The sequence below is a fragment of the Haliotis cracherodii genome, unplaced genomic scaffold (genome assembly GCF_022045235.1).
Source record: "Haliotis cracherodii isolate W230 unplaced genomic scaffold, xgHalCrac1.p SCAF_11, whole genome shotgun sequence".
NCBI classification, from domain to species: domain Eukaryota; kingdom Metazoa; phylum Mollusca; class Gastropoda; order Lepetellida; family Haliotidae; genus Haliotis; species Haliotis cracherodii.
In genome coordinates this window covers 25,327,053-25,351,250 of record NW_027266266.1, presented here as the reverse complement: position 1 = coordinate 25,351,250, position 24,198 = coordinate 25,327,053, and the positions used below count along the sequence as shown (strand labels likewise).

The 24,198-nt window shown below is 39.9% G+C and overlaps 1 protein-coding gene across 1 annotated transcript; it reads left to right on the top strand.

Annotated features, from left to right (window-relative positions):
- The first annotated feature begins 1,470 nt into the window (after positions 1–1,470).
- Positions 1,471–20,667, top strand: LOC139454965 (uncharacterized). Its single transcript, XM_071236561.1, has 22 exons — positions 1,471–1,553; positions 1,847–1,954; positions 3,419–3,495; positions 3,641–3,748; positions 4,237–4,311; positions 4,692–4,820; positions 5,089–5,349; positions 5,817–5,955; positions 7,051–7,265; positions 8,091–9,040; positions 9,825–11,013; positions 11,462–12,855; positions 12,968–13,619; positions 13,779–13,895; positions 14,042–14,349; positions 14,567–14,674; positions 15,114–15,270; positions 15,530–15,713; positions 15,896–17,502; positions 17,707–18,966; positions 19,226–19,750; positions 20,219–20,667. The coding sequence occupies exons 1-22, from the start codon at positions 1,471–1,473 to the stop codon at positions 20,482–20,484; spliced, it is 9,912 nt and encodes a 3,303-aa protein (XP_071092662.1). The 3' UTR covers positions 20,485–20,667.
- Positions 20,668–24,198: the final 3,531 nt, after the last annotated feature.

Genomic DNA, 24,198 nt, shown 5'->3' with positions numbered 1-24,198 from the left:
AGCTAAATGTGCCAATATGAGCATGTCGTTTAACATGCTTCCATGCAATGCATTTGTGTATACATCTATAGAGAATTGTCATAAGTAATGGAATTGTCGAAATTACGAAAAAAACTGAAGAATGATCATGTTTACTGTTACAAAGGTATAGAATCCATGGGCTTCAAAACATGATGCCCAGATTGATAATACACGCGGTGTAAAACACTAATAACCATACTATGTAAAACTGTGGCGTATAACATAGGAATATCAAGCAACAACATCCATTTCCACAATCAAAAGAAAGCTCCAAAAGCAGAGGCCAGTTGTGCGATTCCGACTATATCATAAACATGTGTTTATGAATCTCTATCAAATAGTGATGATATCAGATCTTCACAACAACATTATTTAGCGTTAATTGCCACCTACCAACGCTCCCCAGCTCCTTTTATAGTACATGAGATGTGTATGTATTTCGACTGGTCCATTGTTTCTGTTAAGGTAAATGTATTTTGTTACTAGTGTTAAATGTTCCATATTTGCATACATGAGTAGCCTGTGTGTATATATCTATATGTCAAGACATCACTGATGTATAAATGACCACAACATGACCCAGAATAACCAGCTAGACAGTCACACCATATTCGAGTCGATCACAATATACAGTTGACATGTAGTAATCAAGATATAAAGTTACTGTAAAACTGAATCACCGTTACATTCTTACTTGATTTGACTAACACAAAACTAATATGAATACTTTTATTTGTATTTGACGGTACTTTAATGTTGCTTTACTAGATGAGTTAAAATTGCCCGTCAATCCAAACCTATTTTTCAATTGAACCTAGAAAAGGTTTTAGTTAGTTATTTCTAAAATGTTATTTATAACTATAAATATAAATGTTATTTATAACTGTTGCATAGACGTTATTATGACTTGAACAGGACACATATAGGTATTCGGGAACTTCGCCATTTAACCAGGCAGTGCTATTTGCAACCATAAAATCGGCTTGTTCTATATCCAGACCCCATCGTACCCGTCCTATTACAATTGGTCGAGGTGTAGATAACTGACATGTTATACCACATGCCTAATACAAGTCGACTGTCAGTAAACAGCATAACGAAAAAGAAAACAGATATGGATAGCAAGCGCCCGGTAAGTTATCCTGACCAACTCATTCTCAGTCAATACACTGACATGTTTGTCTTTGTCAATTTATGTTTCTGTGCATATGACAATGCGATACAACCAATTTTTCTCACAAGTAGTAGAAATATACATGAAATGCATTTGTTAATTATTTACCAGTTATACATTATATAGAGTTCACTAACGTTATGCATCCTTATGTGTACATCCCGACACTTAATTTTGAACAATATGTACACAGAAAAATGTTTGCAATCGTTAAAATATATCGTAGTTGTGAAATTGTAGTGACTTGGTTACAACGTCCTGCAGTGACTTCAGCGATGACAATGACAAGGCCATGGGACTGCCTGGTGCTTCTAACAATCTACATTTGCTCTTCTACAGAAGGTCTTAGTAGTTCTGGGTAAGGCATAGGTTGGCCTTAGCTCTTGGATAAAACTTAATGTGGATTCTCCAACAAATACATGTAAAAGTATACATTTCTAAGTAGTGTAATACTAGAAATAGCGAGTTTCAAAGACAGACATAACTTATCAGACCAATAACTGACTGACCATTACAAAACAATGTTTCTCATTCATTACAAAACAATTTCATGGGTTATTACATAATATTACTATCGCGTATTGTTGAACATGTTTCATAGTTATTCCATTTATGTGATGTTTCTATACATGTGTATCTCATTTATTGCAGATCACACGTTTGTTCTCATACTGCGAGCACCAGTGTTTCCTATCAGGATAAATATACGTCATCATGTGGCTTTATCTACTGGTCACGGTGCAACCACTATCGAACAAAGTGAATATGATTTACTTGATAAGCAACTACTTCTTCATTAGACCTTTCATTTATTTAGTAGATAAACCTACTGTATTGTAAATGTAGAGCCAGGTTACCTGTAGATGTAACCGGGTTCCAAATTGAATTTGGAAACCGGAGTATTCAAGGCCTCAATACGGCTTTCAAAACGTTTTGTGGGGGACATTTGACGCATCACTGACAAAAATTATACTCAATGCAATTCCTCATTTTTACGTGTACCATATGTTCACTTGTTTTCATCAAGTGGACAATTGGCATTAACTCTTTGATGCTGGTGAATACATTATCATCATCCTTAAAGAGGCTATTCATAATGTTGATATGCATATAAGAAATAAACAATGAAATGTATTTTCCTGAGATGAATGAGACAAAAATCGATGTAGCGTCCACAGATTATTGATTAATCCTGGGCTATATAGAAACGTAAGTAGAAAAAATAGGATTTGTTTATAATGTAACGTGAATGCAAATGAAGATAAATATCATATATCCTTAGTTTGACTACTTATGAAGTAAATATATAAGGTTGTCAGTTTTATGAAAAATATATTTAAGATCAAATGAAACCCCATAAGTCGAATGTTAACAAATTGCTGTACAAAGATTCCATGTTAACATACCATGTTATGCTGTTCAGAATCTATTTTGTTACTTAACAAACACACTGAATTCATGTTGTACCATGGCCCATGGGACTGTGACCTTGCATTCATTCATTCATTAATTCATTCATTCATTCATTCATTCATTCACGGGGATTCAGATGGTATTCTACTTGATACAGGGCCATATCACAGGAATATGAAGATACTTCTGTCAAAATAAAAGCAACAAAACCCTTTCCATATTCAGAAGAAATCTCTGGTAGAAGTAGAGTCCATTGTACGATTCCGACTATATCACGAGTTTATGAATCACTATCAAACCAGATGTTTACGAAAAGGCGAGCGTCTACCATAAAACTTTCTTAAAGCTTTACTGAGGCCTTGAAAATAATGCCAAACATGTATTCATATGTCGGAGGCTTGTTTAGATTTGCATTAATTTGCATTGTTGGTAAACCACGAGCTATGTCATCTCTTCTTACTTCGGACAGCTCACCCTCTGAGTGATACTCAAGTGTATTGCTAAATGACAAAAATCGACATTTGGTAATTAAACCACTAAAATACAAAAGACAAAATGTATAGTTAGTATCCAAATATGAATTAATTAAATCTCAAGTTTAGTTGACAATATCAATCGCTCATATACTCAAAATATTATTCCCAGCAAATACTGCTGCAGATATCTTACAAGGATACAATACATATCATAAATCAATCAGAAAGTGTCTCAATATAGTCTGAATTGATGTCTTACAAGGCTGTTATTCATATAGCATTCCCTTCGAATCCATATTTTCTAACAAACAATTAATCACATTTTACTATGAAGGTACCGTATACATTCATGGACAGTGTATGAATGCTGCAATGGATGGCGAAGTACTAATGGCGTGGACTGTAGTACAGGTACTGACTTGCAGAATATATCATTAACAATATTCTTTCCAGTGATCTATGAATAATTTTAGCATGATTTTTATGGATGTACAATGCATGAGAATAATAATTCCCTTCTCCCTGTTGTACCTACATACTTTGTTGTCTCCTCCAGCTATCTGTTACGGCAAGGACAACACTAACGGAGCCTGTAACCAGCGAGGAAGCTGCGTTGCACCAGATAGGTGTTCCTGTCACACTGGATATACTGGATCACAATGTGGTGAGCGTCAGAGCTCAATCATATCTTAGAAACTGTAAAATGTTCATTGCACAAATCAAATGAAGTAGGTGAAAGTATTGTTTGAGGACATGTATAATAGAAATATTACAGCTGGGTGGATGAATTATTTTCCAAGTATTTATTCTTAATGTTTCATTTTGCACAACAAGGAAATGATCAAGCTGTTGTAACTATCAATTTGACCAGGTCACTCGAACGAGAACATAATTAACCATTTGCTAAGATGTTCCAACACATTTTTCTAGACTGTTCTAGCACGACAGTCAACACAAACCCATAAACATATGTTGAGAAACGTTGTGGTCGAGATACATAAACAGATTTTATTACAATTGGATACACCAGTGAGTTATTTGGGATATATAGATATAGCATTTACTCTGTCAGTTTGGTACAGCATTAGATCAATTGTGACATTTCCGAGGTAAGCCTTGACAACTAAGAAACATAATCTACTTGTGTTACAGACACATGTCTTGATTCTCGAGGTGACGAGAATCATTCCATCTGGTGGAACACAAACAACCACCCCGATTGTGCTCGTAAGTTCAAATACAAGTTCTGATATGTTTGGTTGTTCGTTTGACATGTAATGCCCGACTCAGCAATACTCTCGCTTCATTGAAGGCAGTCAGTGAATTATCGAGCCTGGACCAGACAATCCAGTCATTGACATCATGAGCATCGATCTACGCAATTGGGGTACAACGACGTGCATCAACCAAGTCAGCGCGATTGCTTTAGTCGCCTCGCACAACAAATATAGGTTGCTGAAGAACAATTGTATCACGGTTATTCTCTCTAGATCTTATATGCAAAGCTGACAGACCTTAATGGTCAAGTTAAATAGTTTGTAGGAAACTAATTGCAATAGAAAAAAGAAGTCTCAATGAAAACAGTTTAAACCTTTTTGTTATATCAGTGACCTGTTCATGGAAAAAACAGTGGTGTTGGCCTGGGGACTGCCCAGACAGACGATTAAGGACATCATGTACCTGCAGGAAGGGTTTTGTTAAGAAAGACGGAGGGTCCAGTTACACTAAATGTGACCGTGAGTGTTTTTTTAGCAAAATACTGCAACACAGACTGCGTGAACATGACACCGAAGGAACCCTTGTTTTTTAATATAATGAAAATGTTGATGGATATGTGTTTAATCCTACAAAGAAACGCTAAATGCACTGTTATTTCAAACACATTGAAGAAGTAGTTTTGTTCTTTCAACTATTATTATGTTCCGAAATACCAGAAGCTCAGTGTTTTTAATAATTATTAGCTGAATTAAACATGTATATGACTCTGATTAAATCAACTTGCAGTTGCTGACAAACCCCAACTTCTAACGTGCCACATCGGGATGACCGATGCACACAACAGCACGAAAAACTCAACATCAGGGTCTATCACAGGATGTCAATATGAATCCGATACATATGTCAATCTAAAGCCCAAATCCCTATACTTTCTGTTTGGCTCAACGTTCGACAGTATTGACATCACAAATCCCCCAAACTACGTTTACGATCAAGAATACGGAATAGTTGCTTCGAAATTGACATTAACGAAGATTCCCATCACAGGTACAACCATTTATTATCATTTTGATCTCCATTTGTATACTCCATATGATACTTCAATTGTATTCATTTCTAATCCAATCTGAATGACTGCTGGTAAACGTTTGGATGAGATTGAAAGAAAAGAGTTATTGTTTTCCATCTAAAGAATAACTGAAGCCCATTTCTGAACTACTTTATTGCCATAACCAACCAACCAAACTGCATCTACGGGAGCAAAAATGAAACATGTCCCTAGCAACATTAAAAAAACATCCACATTTATAGCAGTGCATTATTCTTAATTCAATCGATTGACTGTTAACTGTCGTTGATGTTGGAAGACACATGTGGTATTGATACCAAGCAAAGAAGTAAAGATAAATAGTTAAAAATGTGAATATTAGATGCATGCAAATGAATTACATCAGACCGCTTTGAAGGCATGAAGGACCCTGATCAGAAATGAAATGGGTTTTTTTCCTATACAGGAGCACAGTCTAGTCTGTCTACAGTAACACTGCATGGGGGTAATGACTGCTCCGAAGCGTTGGGCGATACTACACCATCTCATTATCTAACTTGTTCAAAGAATCTACCATCATCCACAGACATGCATGATGGTGAAAGGTAACACCTTTGTAACTATTTTCAAAGTTGTGTTATCTTGATATTTACATTTGCCCAACTTAACACTCAGGCTATGTCAGACATTTTACTTCCCCACATGTATATGTCAATGGATAATGACACAAAATGTTGATAAAATTAATTTCGGGCATGTACGTAGATCAAAATCGGGTGTGTCCACCATGTTGGGCAATCCATGCACAACACCCTGATTAACTTGGTCTTTCTTGGTATTGCCCACCATTCCGCCAGAAGAGCTACCCTAATCTGGGCCACATTTGTTGGAGCTGGGTCTCTGACGTACACTCTCCATCCAAGAACATCCCACAGATGCTCTAATGGGGACATCTCAGTAGACTTGTCAGCGGGCCAGTCCAATGTCCATAAGCCTTCTCATCGGAGATAATCGGCGTCGACCTGGGTACGATGTACCCTGCCATGGTCATCTTGTAGTTCAAATTCAATATAGCAGATAATTCTGGCGAATGGAACAATGACTGGACAGGACCTTCCTCAACATATCACTGGCCAGTCACAATAACCAATACAGTTCTCAAGTCATGTGTAATACCGCCCAACTCCATGACACTACCATCCCCATACTGATCATGGTCAATAATTCCTGGCCAGGCATACCGCTCGCAGCTACGTTGCCAACAGCGTTTTCTGCCAACTGTGAATCGGAAGCAATTTTTTCTGTAAACGTGGTGTGACGCCATTGGCACTCAGTCGGTCTTTGATGTTGCCTAGCCAACCTAAATTTTCAGGCAGGCAGGCAGCACAGAGCCAGTTTTTAATGGAAGATGTTGAAATTTGCCTTCCTGTTATTGTACGGAATTATCTATTGATAACAGGAACAGCTTTGAATATATTGTATAGTGCAATTAGCGAAATGAGACAGCACTTCAGCAATTACACTTCTGTTGTACCCACATTCGTCATTTAATTTGTTCATTGAGCTACTGTCTTGGACCTCAATAATGGCTACATTTAAATTATTAGTTCCCTTATGTTTTTGGTAATTTTCGCGAACCTAGCAAATTCAATATCTACATCGCATACTTTGGCATCAGCTAAAATATTCTGATTATCTAGGATCTGTCTCGACTTTTCTGCTACTGGAGGAGGCTTCTTCAAATATCAGGACTTCGACAGAAATCACCAAGGAACCGAGATCTACAGTCACCAGACTTCAACTAAACAGCTATGTTTCCGTTATGATATCGGTAAACCTGTGCACTGCTCCATGCTCAACCCAAGCAGCTGTGTGTCACAGCCACTTGAACTATCAACCCGGATAACACGAACTGGTAAGTGAAACATATTTCATAAATCAAAATTCCTGCCCTCTTACTCAAATAAACTTTTTAAATATTAATACATGTTAGAAATCTATGTAAATACATTAGACTAGTACAATGAGTATGGTTTCATTTCGCCTTTAGAAATATTCCTGCAGTATCACTTGGGTTGACGAGTAAATGGGTGGCCCATTTATAAACATCTAGTGATCTTAATGTTGTTCAAGGTCTATAGATTGCCCAAAGTATATTTGTGACATTTAAAGAGGCACGGGTGCCCCCGTTGTCTAAGGCTCCACAATTTGCTGTACACCGTTGCGTCCTTAAGGGAGGCCAGAAACCTATACTCATGGGTTCGAATTCCGGATGGCCATGATTATGTTTTTAGATTTGCCCTTACCCTGCATCACATGGGGCTTTCCTCTCACACAAAGCTGACACGCCATGACATACCGTTCGAAACAGTGTTCAAACGCCACTCACTTATCTCCATATCATAATTAGAATGTCCCTAGTTCTTCAGCATTCCTTAAATAAGTAGATGCACGATCGAAAACGTAACCAGAAGCTTGTACTGAATGTGAAAAGCTGATTAGGCAGTGGTCAAGTCTACTTCTTAATAGGGCAAAACAAAGTCTTTGTTCTTTCTCTGACAGATTGTAACGTTGTTTATAAGTCCGATAAAATGCTTCTCCTTCCCTTACTTTGTGGTTTATGTATCCAACAAAATCCACGGGTCACGTCTTATTCAGCCAAAAAGGTGGAAAGTCTGAACAAGTGCAAGATTATGCATGTACATGTCTATGTCATGGATTGTTATTCTCCTATTTGAAGGCTTGTTTCACATACACACCACTGGCTGGGTGGATCCGATTCCAAAAGGTGGAAAGTCTGATGCTGCATCTGGTTTGATCTTCACCAAACTACAAGTTCTCGAGACTGCACACAAAGGAAACAGTATCGACGTAATACATACACCATTGAAAGATCTTGATTTTAAATATGATAATACGTTTCAATTGGACAAACCTATCCAACTTCCAATGAAAGATGGCCTCTATGCAGTCATTTTGGAAGTTCATGACAAGGCTGGAAACATCCAATCTGTGCGGCGATTGGTGCTGTATGACAGCTCTTCACAATTGATGAAAATGCCCACAAAGCCTCTTCAGGTTGTATCTGCATCACCCAAAACTGGCTACAAGTGGCAGACAAACTTCGGACATATTTGCATTGACTATAAAGGGCGTTACTACAACGATGAAATGAGAGTAAACAATCCTTTGGATCCAGTCTCTCACCAGATAGAAGTGGAAACTGACTATGACCAAACTGCTGGGATCCTTCCGATATCTGGAACTCCAAACGTTGATGGTATCATTGAGGCAAAGTATTCTGTCTCTGCAGACCACGCTGCCCAATCAGACTGGACGCTGGTTCCACACTTCACAAACCAATCACTATGCATTTCCAACAAACTGCATGATGGGCAAACTTTCAACATATCATTACAAATGACGGACATTGTTAACAACTCTCTTGTGGAATCTGTATGGGTTTACATTGACTCTACTGTTCCGGATATATCAAACATGTGGCTTGTAAAGGATGGAAACAAGCAGGTGTATGTCCACGACAGTCTCGACCTTTCTACCATGGTGCTTCAGTTTGATGTCATCGACCCTCACAGTGGCGTCAATACTGTTGAATGGTATCTTGGCACAGCAGACTCTTCAGAAGACCTTGGACATGGTGTGCTGCCATCGGGGAAACTGAATGGAACGGTAGGATCAACATCACAACACATTTCATTCAATATATTAGTTGGTTTATTTCATTATGTCCTCCATAATCGTGTATAATCGTGTGGTCATTCACTATATAAAGCTGTGCATCTCAGAATCATTATCCATGATCATGTCACATCTTCACTCTATTATCATTAATTTCCTGGACCCATTCTCCACAATCATTTATATTGTTGTCTGGGTGGCATTATACCATTCTTTCATGATCGAAATGAGTAGTGATATCACAAGCGCTCTTTTTGTCTTAAATCCTCCAAACTAAAGTAAATTCAAACACTTCTTCTGGTATACACAGTCGAATAGGTAATGGGTCTAGGGAATTTATCAAAAATAGATTTGGAAACAAAAATATAATTTAAAATAATATAATACAATATGATATAACTCGGGGATGGAAAATTAAGGACTGAATGTCAGAATATCAAAGAAACATCTTTTTGTATAAACTGACAAGAAAACCAATTTATTATTTGTTGCTTGTTGCACAGGTTAATGTGATTGATATGGCGATTTTCGTTAACTATGTTTGGGGCTAATGTATTAGAAAGTTAAATAATAATTAATGACAGTTTAGTGCAAACTGTTAGTGCAAACAGGTGTTTTCCCTGACTGACCATAATAGAAGATATGGTGTTTGTTGTGTCTTTTTTGGTTAAAAACTGGATCTAGTGGAGTAAAATATACGGATACCCGTTATTGTTTCATCTAAATAATTAGATCAAGTCATTATTTAGCGAAATCAATTAATTTATATTCCCAGACATGTCCAACTAATTCCAAGTGCTACTGTCCCACCATTGGAGAGTGCCAGTTACACAACTACACTGTTCCACTGAACAGCCTGGTGGCTAACAAGACCAATGATGCTCAGCACAACCAGGCCTTCTACTTCACAGTGGTGGGAACAAATGGAGCAGACCTTCGGATCATCGACCACCTTGACATCCTTGTGGACGCATCTCCACCTGAAGCAGGAATCGTTAAAGAAGGAGCAGTGGACGGACCAGACGTGGACTACACAAGTGAAGATACTGTATTGGTAAACTGGGCAGGGTTTATTGACCACGAAAGTGGCATCAACCATTACCTGGTCAGCCTGGCCCCCACGTGTCTGACGCTGGATGAAATGAAGAACATAACAGAAACGTTGGAAGTTACAGAAGGCATCAATACTGCACAGTTCAAAATTAGGAAAGAGATGAACAAATATTATGCCACAGTTGTTGCCTTCAATGCCGCTCTTAGTCCTTCAACACCTTCGTGTTCTGATGGGATAATAAGGGATATCTCACCGCCGTCAGTTTACAATATCACACTTAGTTCTGCGCAAACATCACAGGAACATGTTGTTTGTCTGGATGGGGATCTCTGGCTTGTCACAAGAAATCTAACACGATCACTGCTTGGAAAGACCAGAGAATGTGCACATAGATGCAAATCCAAGTCCACATCAATAATGGGTCAAATGTTACCAAAGAGCTTGAACATCTTGAATGATACCGAAATTGATGATAGTTACTGTAGAGATCTTCCTTCATTCGATGGCTCCCTAATTTTTCTTCCCTCTGACAAGATAGTCTACCACTGGAACTGCTCTGAGATGGAAAGTCAAATGCGAGATTTCTCAGTAGGATTCGGATCTGACAAGTCAACAGCTCATGACCCAGACATCCTGGACTATGCATCCAGTAAAGGACATCACTTCTTTAAGCTTAACCATGTTGGAATTGCTGGGAAGAACACCTTTTACATCTTTCTAAAGGCAATGAACAAGGCTGGATTATCATCAGTTGCAACATTTGGGCCAGTGATGATTGACAATACACCCCCTATTATTACTGGGAAAGTATTACCAATACTAAGTGGAAAGTTTGTCATAATCAAATGGAATAACGATACATTCTCTGACCAGGAACAGGACTCAACATTTACAGTTCTCTTCAGAATTAGTAAGTTTTGTTTGTTTGTTTCTTGCGTTACGCCACACTCAGTAATAGTCCAGCTATATGACAGCGGTCTGTAAATAATCGAGTCTGGACCAGACAATCCAGTGATTGATATCATGAGCATCGGTCCACGGAATTGGAATACGATGACATGCCTAAACCAAGTCAGTAAAACTGACCACCCAATAACGTTAGTCGCCTCTTACAAGTCGCCTTTTACAGCAAACCTGGGTTTCTGAAGACCTATTCTGACCCGTGAAGATCCGGGTCAGAATAGGATAAAATGTGGATAAAATTATTCCTACAGATATATGTAGACTTGTCACTTCTGGCTAAATATCAGCCTTCCAATAGAAAACCCAATGTAAAGGAAATTGTGCCTTGTTATGTACAAAGCATTATTTGTAACATCAATCAATGTTGGTTTTACTTCGAACACATTTCATTTCAGTGCACGATGGACAACGTGTTACACCTATTCTCCAAACCCCAAAGCAGATCACGGAATCATGTCAGATCCAGGGTCATGCTGGTTGCATCAGATATCCACTCGAACGACTGCAAGAGATGGACTCGGAACTTAACAAACCATTTCTGTTTGAACTGTATGTATACAATTCTGCTGGCCATTTCACTATCGTCAACACAGAGAAGATTACAGTGCCATCCAGATTCCCACCAGGACATGGGATCGTGTATGACATTGACCCAATGCACGAGGGTCGGAAGGATGATGTTGACTTTCATTCGTCACTAAAGAAGTCCTGTGTCAGGTGGAGTGGCTTCAGTCATCACCGAGATGTCCAGTTCGAAGTGGCACTAGGGTCTTCTGCAAATGGAAGTGACATTAGTCCATTCAGAGTTGCAAATGGCACAAGCATATGTATAACGTCATCCAGTTTCAAGCCACGTATTAAGTATTATGCAACAGTAAGGGCAACATGCTCGGGTGGATCATCGTATGCGTCATCCGATGGTTTCATCATTATTGATCAGCCAACTAGTGACCAATTTACCCTTGAAGTCTTTGATGGAGTAGCATGTGGCGATCAAAGTTATGGCACATCTGGATTGGACCCAGAAACAGACAAAGAGTTAGACAGCAACTTCACTAGGGTTTACAAACCTTCTGCATCTCTCCATATTGGTCACACATACATTGTTGAGTTTGAACATTCCATAACTGGCAACATTTCAATGGATGATGTTCTTTTAATGTCAAACATAAACACTGATGCAAAGAAGGACTTGGACACATATCAGTTTATACCTTTGACGCATTACCCTCGGTTCTACATTAACTCTGCTGATGACATAACCAACTCAACTATTCACATGTGCTCTCTCGACAGTGATTACACGTTGTCTAAGAACAGAGTATCATCTTACTGGAGATATGCTGGTCCATGGAAGGTGTTAACAACTCATTTTGAAGCTGCCCTCAAGGAAAGAATGCACTGCGAAAACCGAACACAATGTTATAAAACCTTATCTACCATTATTGTTGATAGTGGCACTGACTATGCAGACTTCACGAATATGGTCTTAGAACATGGCAAGGTGTATCAAGTGTTTGTGAGACCTTGTTTTGACACAGTGTGTTTACCATGGAAATCTTCAGATGGAATAAAGGTCGTTTCTGGACTGCAAAAAGTAACAACATCGTCGTCATTCAACAGTAGCTCTACATCCTCTTGCCATGCTGTGACAATTCATGTTGACAGTGTCAAATGTGAAGAGGAACCGGGAGATTCAAAGACAATCATCTATCAGTGGGCTGCTTCAGACAAACATAACAACCCATTTACATCCTGGAAAACTGACCAGTCACTCGCCAAAGGACAGGTAATACACATTGTTGAAACCATATTATGATGGGGGAATAATTGGGGGGTGTGGGGGGGGGGGGGGGGTGGGGTGTCATAAAATGTTACAACTATTTCTTTATGCTTTCCAGTCTGACGTCTGTCTGGAGGACCAAGTTCAGTCTCACAGTACCATCAACATATGCGTCAGGGTCATATGTCCATCTGGTCTGTCTGATACATCCTGTCAAACTGTGCATCACACCGGAAAACATGGAAACAGACTTGTTGAAGTGGATCAAAAGGATATCCAGGTGATAAGAGAAATGATAGACAAGCTGGAAACTCGGAATCTTGCTTCTTTTGACACTGATGTTGCTGAATCAAAGATTAAACTGGCCGGTGTAAGAGATGGAATAGAAGGCAGGATGTCCACCTGGTATCTGATGAAAGAACCTCATATTCCAAATGACTGTGAAGCTGATGACAAATGCATCACAAGTGTAGATGCTGTAGGGCCTGTTGCTTATTTCCACGGTCTAGAGTTACTGGACAGTGTGAAATATTACATATGTATACATAGCGTACCTACTGGACAAAATAATTCAAGAATATCAGAATGTGGAGACGGTGTTATCATAGATGACCTTCCCCCTACAAAAGGAGAAGTCCATGTAATCAACCAACAAAATGGCTTCCTTACAGAAGGAGATGTTTTGGAGATAGCTTGGTCGGGATTTAGTGACCATGAATTATATTTCAAGGACACAGATTCGGGCATTGCTCATTTCTCATATGCCATAGGTGAGTTGTATGGACATTTATATTTTACTTTGGAAACATTGCTTACGAAAAGTTACATTCGTAATTTATTTACATATTACATGATGACAACGTGTATAGGCGGGAATTGTTTCTTTTGTCAACAACAATCTAAATTTAAATTGTTTACATGTGTCAAAGGTACCTATCCAGGGGGGCAGGATGCTCAGCCCTTCACAAGAGTTGGCCTAGTACACAACGCAATCATTTCAAAAATCATCTTGGAAAATGGTAAAATCTACTACGCAACAGTGAAAGGTATGTCGAGACTGAAAACCTGATATGAGAAGTACATTTATCTTTAAGAAGTTGGTTGAATAATTATGCTTTACATATAGAACGTGTCATAAAAGGGTATGGATGCTTTGCCAACATCATGTCTGTTGATCATTGGGTTCTTTCAGCTTATGACCGACTTGGACACTCAACATCAGCAACATCTGATGCTGCTCTAGTTGATGTTACACCACCTAAGACAGGCGACATCTTCATTGGTGACATTCTTGACAGCCATAGTGTAGTGTCAGGAGACAGGTTGACTGTCCATTGGGCCGGATTCGAAGATCCTGAGTCTGGCATCCTGTCAACATATCTCTCTATAGGATCGACCAGCACTGGAACACTGTCACCATTCATGAAATATTCAGGAACATTTGCAGACCTCCATATGAATGGATTCATAGATGGCCATGAGTATTATGCTAGAATAATGGTACAATAAGTTACATGTTCAGATTCTGCCTATAGATTTCACCTATGAGTATGTACCGATATATATCTTCACAAATAGATGTAATATTGCTGATGTGGCTTAAAGTAATATTGATTCATTCATGTACTGCTATATACACATACGATGTCTACAATTTAATGGGACCCGTGAAATATATAATTATATTTTAGCATTCAAACATACATGCTTTCTGAAGGTAACAAACCAAGCTGGCTTGACTTCAATGGCAGTGTCCAACAGCTTCACCGTGGACACGTCGCCGCCTACAAATGGTGTCGTTACAGATGGTAGAAAAACAAACCAGGTAGGCCCTGTGTCCTATACTGAGCAAATGATCATTATACTCAATGTTTTACATGTAACTTGAATGAAGATATGCTGGGTTAAATCACAAGGACATGACGCATTATATTATTCACGATAATTGAGTGTACAAATGTGCAATGAATAATGTCTATAATTCATATTGCCAGTAAGAAACCATACAATTGCAATGACAACTGGTTGTATATCAGTCACTCCACTCTATCAAGTACAAACACAGCAATTGGAAAAAGAACCTTATCAACCAGAAGCATATGAAAAATGTTCATCTTCCTCAAAGCTTTTGAAATGAATTAATTGAGTTCACTTTCACGTGGCTTTGAATACTTGTAGGTAGGAATTTCTGCATTATAGAAAAATTCATTATCATGTATTTGTATACTGGCGTATATCAGTTTGTTATTTCGCACCTTTTGCAGGTGGAGTTAGACTACCAGAGTTACACTGACAGGTACAGTTGTCACTGGTCTGGATTTGATGATCCACACTCTGGGTTGTCCTCCTTCCATGTTAGTCTCGGGACACAGCCCTATCTGGATGATGTAGAGACAGAAACCCATGTTGGTCTTGGAACGGGTACATATATCAAACATTCCTCATATCGTGCTTGTAGGTTGACAATGTTAAAAGTGTCTTTACTCATGTAAAAGTAATTAAGTCAGTTATATTTAATAACATCAATTAAAAAACATGTTTTATTTCCCTTCACAAAACCTAGATGACAATACAAAATGTGTCTTCAAGACAAAAAAAATACACAAAAAAAAATGGGCGTGAAAACTACAATCGTATGAAATGATGCAAAGACTTTTCTATGACGCCTTGTCCTTTGCAGAAATGTCATGGACTGGAGACTTGCCTGTGGGGATAAAGCTCTACTGCAGTGTGAAGGCTTGTAACCATGCAGGCCGTTGCTCAAAAGCTGTATCAGATGGGATCATTCTCGACAACTCGCCTCCAGTACCTGGCATGGTCTTTGTGGGACATGATGGACATCACCATAAATATCATGGACATGTGTAACTTTTACTAACTATTCATCGCTAGTTAGGATAAGTTAATTCATTATGAGTTACAGTTCAGCTTTACATTTAAGGACTTTTAAATGGCATTTACTTCCGAAACCGCAGATTATTTCGAACTAATTCTGGTACTGACTCCTTGCTCACATAACAAAATAATTGGCATTCGTTCATTTCAGCTCAACTCTCCCTGCACGATGGTTTGGATTTGAGGACCCAGATACAGGAATTTACCACTTTGATTGGTGTATCGGAACATCTTCCAGAAAATGTGATGTACTTCCAAGTATCAACAACCTCCTTTCCGACTCAGTTCTTAAAACAGGTCTCAAGCTGCCCTCTGGTCACCCCCTGTATGTTACTGTCAATGCAACAAACCCAGCAGGTCTAGTGGCCACGTCCACTTCAGACAGCTTCATCGTTGACGCATCCCCACCAGTAGCAACACAAAAACCTACGTTCACATCACCCTACTCTAAAAACATGTCTGCTGTGAATGTGCAGTGGGAGAACTCCATGCTTCATCTTCACTGGAAGTTCACAGACGCTGATAGTCCAATACAAAGACACCTGGTGTCTCTGTCTACTCATCATGATGGAGCATCTGCTGTTGAAAGTATACACCTGGGCGCTCAGGACTCCACCATCATTCTCTTTGAAGCAGGGAATCTAATGAGAAGTGGAGATGTCTACACTGCCACTGTCACTGCCTGTAATGCTGCAGGTCTCTGCTCCACAGCCACAAGTAACCAGATTCGTATAGATTCTACACCTCCACAAATGGGGGGATTCGAATCCCCTATGGCATGGGAAGAGGTAATTGAACAAGGTGTAACCAAGACACGTTTTGATCTTAGATGGCTTGGCTTCGTGGACGCTGAATCAGGAATCCAGTCATATCATATCTCTGTCAGTCGAACATATGATGGCAATGAGCTATCGAGAGGGATTGTTCAGATAGTACATGACATGTACGCTACTAAACAATCAGCATCCTTCATACTCAGTGATCTGATCAGAACTGGAGAAAACATCATCCTGACAATCTCAGCAACAAATACCGCTGGCCTATCAAGTACAGTAGGAAAGGTGACGATGGCAGTTGTTGCCACTGATGCGAAACATACAAAAGGGACGCTGGAACTCCAACGCCACTCATGTTCAGTTCACTACTGCACTGGCGACTGCACATGTGCTGTTTTCGGACAGCGTTGTCTGCTGACTTCATCACAGCAGAACTGCACTGATACAACCAGTAAACTGAAGAGTACTGATATAGTTGTACATCCTGGATTAGAGGCAGATACTACGGTTACCAGCTCATCATCATGTCTAACTGCCCATTGGGAGGCCTCATCATCGCGGGTATTAAGCTCAATCACTCGATTTCAATGGAGCATTGGGGAGAAAGGACAAAACCCAGGAGTTGGAATATTTGATTTCAAAACTGAAACTGTATGGCGGGAAATAGAGAAACGTACTAGGCTTATACACTGCCTTCCTCGGGGACGATCACTTCAGCATGGGACAGAATATATCGCTCAAGTGAAAGCCTGGTTTAGCTTCAGTGATTATGCTGTGTTCCAGTCTCATAGTTTCCTTGTTGACCACACACCACCTGCAGTTCAGAGGGCTAAGTCACTTCTGGATTCAGATGGGTCTTGTAAAAAAGATGAGGAATACTTTAGTCATGGACAAACAATAACAGCATGTTGGGAGGGAGTATTCAATGACACACAAACACCACTGACAGGCTTTGAAGTTTGGATTGGAACATCGCCTGAAGGTATGTTGAATGTCTGTATTAAATTATGAACATAACTTCAGAACTGTGTAGAACACAAATTAATTTTAAACAAATATCAACACGTCAATTCTAAAGGGTGATACTAAAACTACATCTACACCATAACATCATTCCACTAAATCTTATTCATTCACCCATGCATAGACATCTTGAACTATTACAACACTGTTTTCTCTTTTGTAGGTGATGACGTTATTCAGGCAACATCTATGGGTAATCAAACATCCTTTACGATCCCTCTGCCACTGCTAAAAAGTGGCTCGAAATACTACAGTAGCATCAGGGCAACAAACCTGGCTGGTCTGCAGACTATAGCAGTGTCTGATGGTTTTGTAGTTGATGATACACCACCTGTAGTTGGCATAGTCTTCAACACTGACCGCCACAAGAACATCGAGTTTCAGTCATCCAACACAACACTGAAGGCTTCTTGGCATGGATTTGAAGACTATCATTCCTATGTTCAGAGGTTTGAAATCGCAGTTTTAAAGGAAGGAGAACATGTCCTGGACTCTATGTTCAAGTACCAAGGAATGGAAAATGAGATCACCATAGAAAATCTGACACTGGAGGAGAAGAAGAGGTATCGTGTTGCAGTCAGAGCAGTTGATGCTGCAGGCATTGCTAGCAACACTGCTGAGTCTCCAAGTGTACTGATTGACACATCATCCCCCAAGGCATTTGAATGCACATCTTTTGTTGATAGGAAAGTGAATTCTACTGCACTTCAGTACAAATCTCTTCGACATGGCTCCATTCAACTACATGTGTTTGAACATCTGCTGAAGGATACATTCTACCGAATGACACTGAAAGGCAACTTGGACATTCATGTTTCACGTGTCATTTTTACAGTTGGTAACCTTCAATTTCCAGCAAAATTTGAGAAGAAATTCTCAGGAGTACAGGCCTCACACAGCTTCCTGGCCTCACGTTCTGGCCTCAGTAACATAAGTATATCAATCACAGGGACAACTGTTTCAAATGCCTTCAATGTGACGCTTGGGGCTTGTCAAAACCGAGCAGAGACTGATCCAACAAATGGCATCACTGTTCGGCAAATCCGACCGTCTGTTGTTGCTGTTTGTGCCAGGGTAATAGATCATGAAAGTGGAACTAGAAGTGTGTGGCTTGGAGCAGGAACAAGCAAGGGAGGGTACCAGATCCGTGCCTTGTCTCCAACGTCTGTCAGCAACCATGAAATGATTCTGGTGGAAGAGCCACATGGTAGCCCTGTTCATGTCACGGTGATGGCCGAGAACAATGCTGGTCTCAGAACCATCTTCACATCCAAGCCAATCACCATCGACCATACTCCACCAGACATGAGTGTTCCGTCAGGTACTCTAGAATATATAGTAGGATCTGATACTGTATCTACTCTGATGACCTGGGAGGTTCAGGATGTGGAAAGTGGAGTACACTCATGCCTATGTACATACGGTAAAATATGTTTTTATTTATTGTTTCTTAGCTTTTCATAATAACATAATTACATTAGTAAATGCAAGGACAAGTGACACAGTTATATTGTTCAACACAAAGTCTTAAACTGTACACTTGCACTTTTAATGTGTGCCTGGATTCTACATGTTCTACATATCAAAAGCATTTGAGTTTGGGTTTGGTGTTATTTAGACAAGACACACCACCAATTTTATGCATGGGCTTTTTGAACTTGTTAAACATTTACGTTTCACAGGAACACACCCTCTGTCCTATGATGATCACACGTGGAGAAGGTCACAGAGCTTGACTCACTGCGAACTGAAGAACATCTCTGCTCCTCACGACAGTGTTCTCTTCGTGTGGGCCCGTTGCATCAACAACGTAAACTTGGAGACAGTTATCAAGTCACAGCTTCTGCATGTTGTATACCATCCTCCTGCACTCCCCATTGGATCTTTGAAACTTATAGTGGACAATCAAATATCTTCGGGGTCCCTCCCGTCCAACGTCCAGGGTTACACTGACCACGTAGAATTTGTTTGGAAGGATGGGGACACTTCTGACGTCGGGAGCTATGAATGTCGCCTTCTTGAACATGGTACGCCAGTAGCAGATTGGGTGTCTATGGGACAGAAGACGTACGCGACACTTGACAGATTGAGTCTCCAAGATGGACATGTGTATGAAATCCAGGTCCGCGCTGTGAATGGCAGGGTCCAGTACAGCAATATCCTCAACAGTACCATAACAGTCGAGAGCCGGTCGCCCTCGACCACAGGTGAGAATGTCCGTCATTCAGCAGGATGTTGCAGATGAAGACACCCTTGTGGCATAGGTTGTACGAGATATGATGGTAGACGTAACACTAGCTGTAGTGAAGGTTGTTACAGAAACAAACTGAGGCTAATTTATAACTGAAATATCACAAATAGCTAGACAAGCTTAACTACCAGCAACAATTTGTAGTAACCATGTTTCACTACTTTTTCAAATAAACATTGTGTATTCCTGATTATTCATTTTTATGATGATCAAAGATGATGTAAAGTGTAACAGGGTCTATGGTCCATCTTATGTGAAGGGAGAGATGTTGTGTGACATTGTCACTGTTAAGACTTGGTGTATACGTCCTAAAATGTTAGTAAATCAACAAATAAGGTTGTGTTTGATCCATATGTTTCCAGAGCCTCCAACGCTCAACACTTCAAATCTGCCTATATAAAATACTGTCATCTTGCATTTCCAGGAGCCGAGCCAAATATAACACTGGCGAAAGGACACCTTATGGTAGACTGGGCAAGTGTGTTTGACGATTTCAACATGAAGACCGAATATGAAGTATCGGTTGGAACAAGACAAGGTTTCGCCGACATTGTTAGACAAATGTCTACCAAAGATACGTATCTGACAGCAACAACCGACACAAATGCACCTGGGGTCTTCCTAACTATCAAGGCAAAATCTGAAACTGGGAAATTTGGTATATATTCCCACTTTCTCTCTCTGAATTAACCTCCAAACATACCTGACACAAGAAACGTCTAAAACGATCTGCCATGTTGATGTGTGTGACTGCTTCATATATATTTAGATTAAGATACATATAGTAATATTCAAGAACGTTTGTCGTTAACTAATGTATTAATGAGAATATTGATGTAGCGTTGTTGTCACTTTGATTTTTACTGAATAAACGGTTGCCATTTAATACACGAATTGCTCTGTTAAATACATTGTATATTCGAAACGTTCATATTATAATGGGCCACCACGGAAGCGCACGATTCAAAGCCACTATGGAGGGCATGCTTAAAGCGCCGAGGAGTGCACACAAACACACACACACACACACACACACACACACACACACACACACACACACACACACACACACACACACACACACACACACACACACACACACACACACACACGCGTGTGTATATATACACACAATTTTGTGTGTGTGTGTGTGTGTGTGCGTGTGTGTGTATACACTAGCCACATAAAGAAACTATGCACGGAGAAAATATAGATATAAGGGCACACCGTCCATATATGAAATATAGGTTTGAACACAGCAATTATTGGAGATATTCAAACGCTCATGCACAAGCCATGCGATATGACGTCATTGATGGGGCCCTATGGACGTGCAATGTGTTACTGCACGTGCATCCTGTGCAGCTGTACACAGCATGTGCAACTCAAAATTCGCTGCCACTTTGGAAAGCATGATCTGTGGTCATTCAAAAATTCAAAACTTCTCAGGCGCAGACACAAGAAAATCATGCGAAGATTGACAGCTGCACAGCGTCATGAAGCCATTGGAATGATCCGAGCGGGAATGAGGCAACAACAGGTGGCAACACATTTCCAATGCCATCGTAACACGATATCGGCTTTGGTCAGAACACAAATGACGTTGCCGACCATCCACGTTCAGGACGTCCCCGAGTAACGACGCCAAGACAGGACAGATGGATTCGAGTTACACATCTCCGACACAGGTTCCAAACGGCAGTAACGACGTCCCAGACAATTCCTGGACTGCGCCGTATCCATCCCAACACTGTCAGGAATAGTTTACGTCAGTACGGGATTCGACCAAGACGTCCTACCATACGTCCCATCCAGACACACCCTCATCGAGTCAACCGTCTAAGATGGTGTCGAAATCATGTTCGCCAACCTCGAATATGGTGGAGAAATGTTGTCTTTACAGATGAATCGAGGTTCAACATTTCCCACAGTGACGGGCGCCAACGTGTCTACCGACGTTTAGGAGAACGTTATGCACGCAACTGTATTGTGGAGAGGAATCGTTTTGGAGGTGGCTCTGTGATGATTTGGGGCGGGACAACAGCACGGCACCGAACCCCTTTGGTGGTTGTCCAGGGCAATCTCACCGGTGTTTGCTACAGAGATAGGATTCTGAGGCCTGTGGTCATTCCTTTTTTGCAACGTCATGGCCCGGGATTGACATTTCAACAGGACAATGCTCGTCCTCACACGGCTAGGGTCGCAATGGATTTCCTTCACCATAACAATGTCATGTTACTGCCATGGCCTGCAAATTCTCCAGATCTCTCCCCAATAGAGCATGTGTGGGATGAAATGGAGCGCTGTCTGCGTCGTCCTCCACATCCTCCAGATAACGTCCGTGACTTGGCACAGGATTTGAGGAGGATATGGCAGGCCATTCCCCAGGCCTTCCATGTCCATTTGGTGGACTCCATGCGTCGCCGATGCACTCCTGTGATTCACGCACAGGGTGGTCATACCCGTTATTGACTTTGTGACTTTGTCGTTTGATCCCCTTGATCTCCATTTTGATCTTCTGACGTCATCGTAACAGATGTTGTTCAGGTCCCGTTGACATTTTCTTATGGTCCGATCATTCAGCTGCTACAGCGTCTGCATCATTTTGTTCTTGCTGTGTTGCATTTCAATCTAGAATATATTTTCTCCGTGCACAGTTTCTTTATGTGGCTAGTATATATATATATATACTCAACAGAAAATACGTAAATGCTCAACGCAGGGCACGGTATATTCAAGTAGTGTGTGTTATTTCTGTCAAGAATAATATCTTGAATGGGTAATTGTGGGAGCGTTCCTGTTCCTTGTTTGGAACAACACATATGGTATGAAGTGAAGAAGAACTTTCACTTGTTTCTAAGATATTTATAAAGTCTAAAATTCCATGGCTGTTATTGTTTTGGTATCAGAAATCTGGTGATGTTAAAATCGATAGCATCAACATCACCTCTGTATAAGACACTATTCTCACCTTCAGATACGCGCGCGAACATTTATGTCTACGCAAACATATATTTTAGGTAACCTTTACTGGAGTGAATTTATTCCTGCAACAAATAAACATACATTCCGCACTATAAGTTTAAGTGGAAGTATATTTTCTGTAGAAAATGAGAACTGGACATTTGTATATTGCACTACAGTAAAGCATTCTTTAAGGATTGATACAAATGCTATTTGTTTGAGACTTAGACTTCCAAATTATTTCCATGGAAACACAACAATATTTTTTTTAAAAATACGAAAAGACAATAGTTGAGTATAATGTCATTGCACGTGTATAGTCTCATGAAAATATATTCATCAGTTTGAGGGTTATGTCTCGGAAACAAAGCCCTGAGTTGTTTGAGACTAAATAGTTTCCATGGAAACATAACAAAATATTATTCAGAAAAAAAAATCGAAATGCACCAGTGAAGCTGAGGAGCAATGCATATCTCAAATTTCGTTGAATTATGTTGAGTGGTGATATGGCCCAGAAATGAACCCTCTCATAAGTCGAAATTGTTTCCGTGGAAACATAAAAAAATAACATATTGAAAAACTTCAAAATAGCAAAAGGTGCAAGTTAGGCTGATAGCCAATGCATATGCACAGTTTTGTAGAAAGGTACGTTATTCATTGAATTATGTTGAGTGGTTTTCAAGTTATGGCCTGGAAACGAACCCTTTCGTTTGCGACTAAGTCGAACTTGTTTCCATGAAGACATAAAAAAAATTATTTTATTTTTTCTTCAAAATAGTAAAAGGCATCAGTTAAATTTGTGATCAATGCATATGCCATGTATCGTCGAAAACATTGAACGGTTTTCAAGTTATGCCTCGGAACGCCAGCGTCGTTGCCAATGGAACGGAGCGAAAAACATGACATAATTACAAAGAGCAATTTAGGGAGTACAGCTGGAAGTCATTTGCAATATTCGCTATCATCGCACAATCGATGGATTCTTTAAATAGTAAAATGAAAGAAATTATATGTGCTGTGAAAGGGCTCTCAGTGTGATCCCGTACGTATACCCCAATGTTCAAAACAAATATTCTCTTTGTTGTTAAAGTTGTGCTGATCTCGCCGCGATCGCGATAAGTATCATGTCTCCAACAAAGGCAGGCGACAGCATATGTGTGCATAGTCATTGTTTCGTGACTCAGACAACGATTCACTTAGCTTGAAATATATACTTTTCAAAAAAAGAAACTTGACATAGATGTAAAACCACTTTTTGCCAAATATCTAAAATAATTACATTAATGAGAACCAAATAAGTCGAACAGAAAGATGACGTGTCTATAATTCGCGAAAACACATGCAAAGCACATAAACGTAGCGTTTGGGGATCAATTTTACAGCTACATCCAAAGGCAACCGCCTGTAAATAACGTGCAGCACAGGGTCCTGCATTTAGGC